General features: G+C 43.5%; 1 protein-coding gene across 1 annotated transcript; it reads left to right on the top strand.

The window, feature by feature from the left end:
- The first annotated feature begins 84 nt into the window (after nt 1-84).
- On the top strand, nt 85-6,270 carry SDHAF2 (succinate dehydrogenase complex assembly factor 2). Its single transcript, XM_081837955.1, has 4 exons — nt 85-228; nt 567-772; nt 1,529-1,638; nt 3,573-6,270. The coding sequence occupies exons 1-4, from the start codon at nt 208-210 to the stop codon at nt 3,701-3,703; spliced, it is 468 nt and encodes a 155-aa protein (XP_081694081.1). The 5' UTR covers nt 85-207; the 3' UTR covers nt 3,704-6,270.
- Nucleotides 6,271-7,114: the final 844 nt, after the last annotated feature.

The raw sequence follows: 7,114 nt of genomic DNA, 5'->3' as shown, positions 1-7,114 counted from the left end.
CTTCCGCAAGGCCCGCCCCTTCCGGCCTGTTGCTGTGCCGCCTCTCGCAGGAGTAAACAAAAACAGAAAAGGCCCCTCTCCGTAGGCGTGGGAGGCCGAGAGGTTGCTTTAGGGCGCATGCGTTGTGGAGAAGTTGAGAGGCTTCCGTAGAGGCCTCTGTGTCTATGGTGGGCCGCGAAGGGTAGAGCGGCTGCGGAGGAAACCAGGATGGCGGCGCTGAGCGTTCGCGTGAGTAAAGGGAGATGCACGTTATGTATCTAGGCATTTGTTGAATTCGTGTCCGCCGCTTCGCCTCCCAGGAGCTCAGGGTGAAGCGCATAGGCTTCCTGGCCCCACAACACCAGCCCTGCGAGGTGGCCTAGGCTGAGATTAAGAGGCAGCGACTGGCCCCCAAGGTCACCCCCTGAGCGTCACGGCCTCCCCGAGTCCTAGTCCGACTCCCTAACCGTGGCACCAGCAGGGGCTCCGGCGCGTTCGCGTAGTAACGGAGTGGTGGGTCGGACGCTGCTGCTGCTGCTACTGCCCTTGGTTGCCTTACGCCGTTTCCCTGCCTGTTTGTCTCGCAGCGCCTCTTTCTGCTCCCCGCCTGCGTCCTCCGCTCGTCGAAGTGCTGCTACCGCGGGGACTCTCCCTCCGACTCCGGGCGGGATCTGCTGGAGATCCCTCTGCCGCCTTGGCAGGCCCGGCCCCACGAAGCCCCGGCGAGGAAGCGCGCGAGGCTGCTGTACGAGAGCCGCAAGAGGGGCATGCTGGAGAACTGCCTCCTGCTCAGGTGAGCCGTCGCCTTCTGTTCTGCCTTTCCTAAACCTCCTCGTTGCTTTCAACTTGGGCTTGTTTCCTGGTAACCATGTTAAGAATCGAGTCTTTAAATATTAAAATATTTAATATTAATATTATAATTGTTATTTCATTTTATAATGTATATAAAACAGAGATAAGAATGATGAAACTACCGTATGTTCTCTGGGCAGTTTAAACTGATAAAATGCAACTGGAAATTTAGCTGAAAAACAGTGAGTACAAAATCATTGTTGTCTACTTTCTCCATATTGTGCATCATTTTATAAACCTACATTTTTAAAAAAAGAAATGTTGCTCTCTCCTTGCACTTGGAAATACCCTTATGCAAGGACAGCGCTAGAAAGCATTATTATGAAATGTTGAAAATCAGCTTATAGAGGAAAAAGGAGAAGATTGTCCATTCTGTTTTCTCTTGGTTATCAAGGGTATAGTCAGACATTGGTTTATCTTGAACTGGTAGAGGGAACCTGGGGCTGAATGTGGTCTCCCCTCTGAGCCCCTCTATCCAGCTTCTGGGACTCTTCTCCAAAGGCCACACCCCTCAGTAGCCCTGCTCCTCATTGCTTTTGCCTGGACCTTGAACTGTAATAATGCCTTTTGTTTGTCTGAATGGGTGTGCAGAAATTTCTGACACTTGCATGGCCAGAATGTAGTATATTTATTACATTGTGGTATTTTTTTCTACCTCGTCTGGTTTTCCCAGTATGCTGTTTTATTGTTTCCATAGTTTCTTTGCCAAAGAGAATCTGAATCGAATGAATGAGCAACAGCTGGATCTTTATGATCGCCTGATTAATGAGCCCAGCAATGATTGGGATATCTACTACTGGGCAACAGGTAAAGCAAAACACTGTATTTTGGGGTCACTTGCTATTGGCTCTTATGTGACTTGGGGGGCGTGTCTTATGAAGGGCATTTCACAATATAAAAACTTAAAAATATACAACATAGTAACAAACAAAAACAATAACCCCCCTGCACACAGTTAAAAAGGCCAAAGACCTGAGAGAACAGGAATGTTTTTACCTGATGCCTAAAAATATGTAAATGAAGACATCAGGCAAGCCCCTTTGGGGAGAACATTCCACAAGTGGGGAGCCATCACAGAAAATGCTTGCTCTCGTGTTGCTGCCCTCTGGACCACACACAGCAGCACAGTACATGTAATATTTCAACCTCTGTCCTGAAAAGGTGATTGTCCTAGAAGGATTTGTCACTGACAACCTGAAATACAGTTTTAGCTATGAGCAGGGTCTAAAAATTGTCATGTTCACCATATAAACATTCCAACTCTAGCAGTCAGGCTGATCAAGAGTATAATTAATGTATACTCTACCTTTAAAACATATGTATTTTTATTTGCAGTAAGCCCTTTTTGAATTTAGTAGAACTTAACATCCTCCTTAACAAGTATAGTTTTAGGTTGCAGAACTGCTGTATAGTTAATGACAATATAGTGGTACCTCAGGTGAAGAACTTAATTCGTTCTGGAGGTCCGTTTTTAACCTGAAACTGTTCTTAACCTGAAGCACCACTTTAGCTAATGGGGCCTCCTGCCAGTGGCGTAGCGTGGGGGGTGCAGGGGGGGCCGGCCGCACCGGGCGCAACATCTGGGGGTTAGGGGTAGGGTTAGGGGGCGCAAATCCACGGGTTAGGGGGCGCAAATTACTTGCCTTGCCCCGGGTGCTGACAACCCACGCTACGCCACTGCCTCCTGCTGCTGCTGTGCCGCTGCTGTGCGATTTCTGTTCTCATCCTGAAGCAAAGTTCTTAACCCGAGATACTATTTCTGGGTTAGCAGCGTCTGTAACCCGAGGTAACACTGTATATTATATATTTTATGGCAGCGGTGGGGAACTGGATCTGGCTAGTAGGCCAATACTCTGCTTCCCATGGGCCAACTTTGACAGATGCATGGGACCACCCAACTGTCAGTCACCTGATGGCATAATACATCAAATGACACCTATCAACATTCAAATGGGTTACTATACAACAATCTTCTTTGAAGATGCACTTTCAGCACCAATTAGCTGACGAACATTACAGGGAACCTTTGAAGTCCATTTGGAGGTAGCAATTAGGATTCAAAGTGTTTGCTCCAAACAGCTAGTTGTTTTTTCTCTACAAAGGGGAAAATGCTCTGTTTGGAGTGCCACTGACTCCCAGCAGGGCTCCCTGTCTGCATTAATCAGCTGATTGGTGCTGACAGAGAACCCTTCTTTCAAAGAAATAATTGAGAACTCACTTAAACTCCTGATTGTTCTTTTCTTGCCCATACCTGCCCCATTTCACTTACGACGTCTTGTGGGTTGTGGGCAACAGCCTCATGTGACCTGCACCAGCCTAATTAGGGCCACGGGCCGAGACTTCCCACTGCCATTTTACAAGAAGTTCCAAAAACATTCTTGCTCCCTGACACATAAAAAATGTCTTTCGTTTGTTTGCAAAGCAAGCATTCCATTTTGTTTCCTTTTCTGTACTTAACACACTAACTGGGATGTCTTTGAAATGGTGCTTGACAAATAATTTTAAGTCCAGTGACAAAATGATCTTGGAAAACCTACTAGATCTGTAGACTCTGTAGTTCTGAGCAGGGGTAGCCAATGTGATTTCATCCAGATTTTGCTGGACTACAACTCTTATCTTTGTTGGCTGGCACTGATGAGTTGGAATCCAACATCTGGTGGACACCTCAGTGTACAGAATCTTCAGACATTGGTAGCAGAGCTTATACTGTTGTTTCACTTCTTCCTTTTTTCTCCCCAAAGAAGCAAAGCCTGCTCCAGAAATCTTTGAAAATGAAGTCATGGAGATGCTTAGAGAGTTTACCAAAAACAAGAACAGAGAAAAGAGACTGCAACAACCAGATCTTGAGTATCTTGCTGAAGCTTCACACTGATCTTGTGGTTTCTGGAGAAGGCCATTCTGGACATCCTTTGAAAACTAGAAGCACACACTGTGGTATTCAGGCCTCTTGAGTTCTACTCTTGTGAATGGTCACTGTTTTCCATGCTTTGCTTATCTGTAATAAAGCTTCAATGCTTTTTTTTCTTGAAGACTAATTGCCGCCCCGCCCCCCCGGATGCGGTCCCTTAGATACTTGGTTATAGCTCCCATTAAATTCAATGCAACTTACTTCTGAGAAGACAGGTATAGAAGTGTTGACAGTATCTTTTCTGACTCAGAATGCACTTCAGCAATACCACTGCTATAGGACTGTAGGGTGATTGATAAAAACAAAAGGCATTGTCGTGTGTTCTGGTTCCTTGAGAAATGCACATGATTGTTAAATTATACAAAACAAATCACAGTTGTACCTCAGCTCCTAAATGCCTTGAGAGTCAAACGTTTCGGCTCCCAAACGATTAAAAACTGAAAGTGAGTGTTCCGGTTTTCGAATGTTCTTTTGGAAGCCAAATGTCTGATGGGGCTTCTGCAGCTTCCGATTGGCTGCAGGAGCTTTCTGAAGCCAATCAGAAGCTGCGCTTTGGAAGACGAATGTTTCAGAAGTTGAATAGACTTCCGGAACGGATCTGTTCGACTTCCAAGGTACGACTGTAGTAGTATTTTATATTCTGCTCAGTTCCAGGATTCCTGGGCAGATTTCTGTATTGTATGATTCTGTCCAAAAGGTGAACAAATGATTGAGAATCATAGATTTGTGGAAGTCTATAGTACTCTTTATACTATAAGTGTATTTTCAATAATGAGTGGATAGCAACCCCATATAAGTAATAACACGACATCTTAGATGCTGAGAGTATATTCCTTAAGCCAATTGCTGGAGTTGGTGCAGTGATCTGACTCCATGCAGTCACATGACAGCAATGGGGTTGCCTCAGGCCTCCCCACAAGTGCAGCCTTGTCCTGGATATACGGTACTTACCAGTTTTCAGCTGTGTCAGCCTATGCACTGTTGGATGTGCCCATCACTTTCCTTCCATTCTGCTTGATAGGTTGCATTTGCTACTGCCTTTGTCCAATTGCTACAACTCCTGTGTCTTATTCTTATTCTTAGCCACAAATATTTTTGCAGGAATTTTGAGACATCAGTTGAAGGCTCCACCAGAACTTGTACATATTGGTGCTGTTTGTTGGTACAGCTTCAGTAAATCAATGAGGCCAACATTAACAAGCTGCATATGGAAGATTTGGTCCTTGCATATTGCCCTCGTGTATGTCCTTGGCAGTGTGTGTGTGTTTATTATTTATTTAAAGATTTTTTTAATCCCACTCTTCAGCCAAAAAAGGCTCGCAGAGCAGCTTACAAATCATTAAAATCACTACATGTGCCCTCAGCCTTACAATCTAAAAATATATGACACAAAAGGAAATGGAGGGAGCTAGGAGGAAATAGGCAAACTCTGGTTCAAATCCATGTTTTCAAGTTGCTTTAATGACCAGCTGGGATGGGAAAATGCAAGGAGAGGAGGCGCCAAAAGTTACTGATCTCTCAGCTGTCCCAGTGGAGTGGCCCTACATTCCTTCTCTTCCATCATTGGCAACAGGCAGATGTAATTACTGCTACTCGGTGACAGTGTGTGCATAGAGGGGCTTAATTCCTTCACAGAGTGGACGGCAGCCCCTATACTGTGGTACCTTATTTCATGTGTTTTTTGTGGGGGGGAAGAGAGTCATATGTTGGGAATTGCACCAGGGTCCCCAACTACCTTAATCCAACTTGGGACTCAAGGTTTTAGCTGGCACTTGTCAGTAAAAACCAGTAGCACATGGTTATTGTTTTCTCCCCTGCTGACCCTATCCTTTATAGTCGGTGTCTATTCATTTCACTTCTCTTCCCTCATTTGCTACTGTCTGATATAGTGGCAGCTGCTGCATTAAATGGATACTGTCTGTCCTTTGTAGTTGTAATTTGATGAGTTTGGCTGTTAGTGAATACTCACACTGTCTCCCTCCACCCCCAGATGTAGAATAATTCCCACCCACTTGCTATACTAAGCAAAGTTTTATATAGAAGTACACAAGATACTGTTAAACAATGAATATCTCCAACTAAACATTCAAAAAAACCTTCTGGCAGTAAGCGCTGTTTGGCAGTGAAACAGACTCCCGTGAAAGGTGGTGGGCTCTCATTCCTTGGAGGTTTTTAAACAGAGATTGGATGGCCATCTGTCATGGATGCTTTAGCTGAGATTCCTGCATTGCAGGGGGTTGGACTAGATGACCCTTGGGCCCCTTCCAACTCTGGTTTATTACATTTTTATACTGCCTTTCATTCAAAGATCACAGGGCAGTTCTCAACATAGACAAAATGAGAACAAAAAATTAGAAGTCGAAAGTAGAATTTAACTTACAAGAACATTATCGTTTCCCAGTACACAAAAATGTCTGCCATTCGCTGAGAAAACAAGGTTCTTCACTCCAAATTCCTTATTCCAAAGGGGACCACCCTTCCATTTGAAAATTCTATGTGAAATACTTAAAAATAAAAACGCAAATAGATCAGCCTATGTCTCTGGTCATAATTTGTCATAAACATACGCTGTTTATTCAGTCTGCTTGTATTTCCTTTTTTCACCCAATCAACTGCTAGCATTCCTAGCTGAATGAACTTTCGCTATTCTATTTTTAGAAGTTGATGGTGCAAAAAGAAGAAAACAGTACTGTGTTACTTGTGTCTAACCCTGTTAGGCTCTTTTCCACTTTTCGGTCAATTACTGGGAGTCAGGTATTTTCAAAACAGGTGTTTGAAATTGTTCTAGGATACATAAATACTTCAATAATCATATAAGTAACACTTTCAGACACCCAGGGGTTTCTACAGAACATGGTTTATGTCATGTACTTTTTTTAATTACAAAAATCCTACTAAAACTTGCTAGCTGTGTGACAATTTGAAATACAGCTTGGCCCTCCTAGAGTTGGTTTCCCCTCCACCCCTTATCACACAGAAGTTTAAAAGTCATGCTTAAGGTTACATGTTTCTTTGCAGCAACCTAGTTTATGGCATTACCTTTAAACTACCACATGGTGTCATTATAAGCATGATGATGTTTGCTCAGTACTAAATATTCACATGCATCCTTGATCAAAAGTGATGTGTAACTTACATATCTTTAATTTTGTATGCTCAGAGATTTCTCTTCCGTGTCAGAGTTCAGATTGCAGAGATTCTGTGTCAAGTAATGCCACATTCAACGACATGAGTAAAATATAACACAAATACACTTATTTTAGTCCTAGGTAAGCAACAAAATCACACAGCACCAAAACAGAGCTATCTGAAACCCACAACTGATATTTCTAAGACTTTACACTAACATTTCAATATTATTTCACAGATACAAAT

The sequence above is a fragment of the Podarcis erhardii genome, assembly GCF_964252035.2.
Source record: "Podarcis erhardii genome assembly, chromosome: 1".
NCBI classification, from domain to species: domain Eukaryota; kingdom Metazoa; phylum Chordata; class Lepidosauria; order Squamata; family Lacertidae; genus Podarcis; species Podarcis erhardii.
The sequence above is the reverse complement of the archived record's forward strand: the minus strand, read 5'-3'. Positions and strand labels throughout refer to the sequence as shown.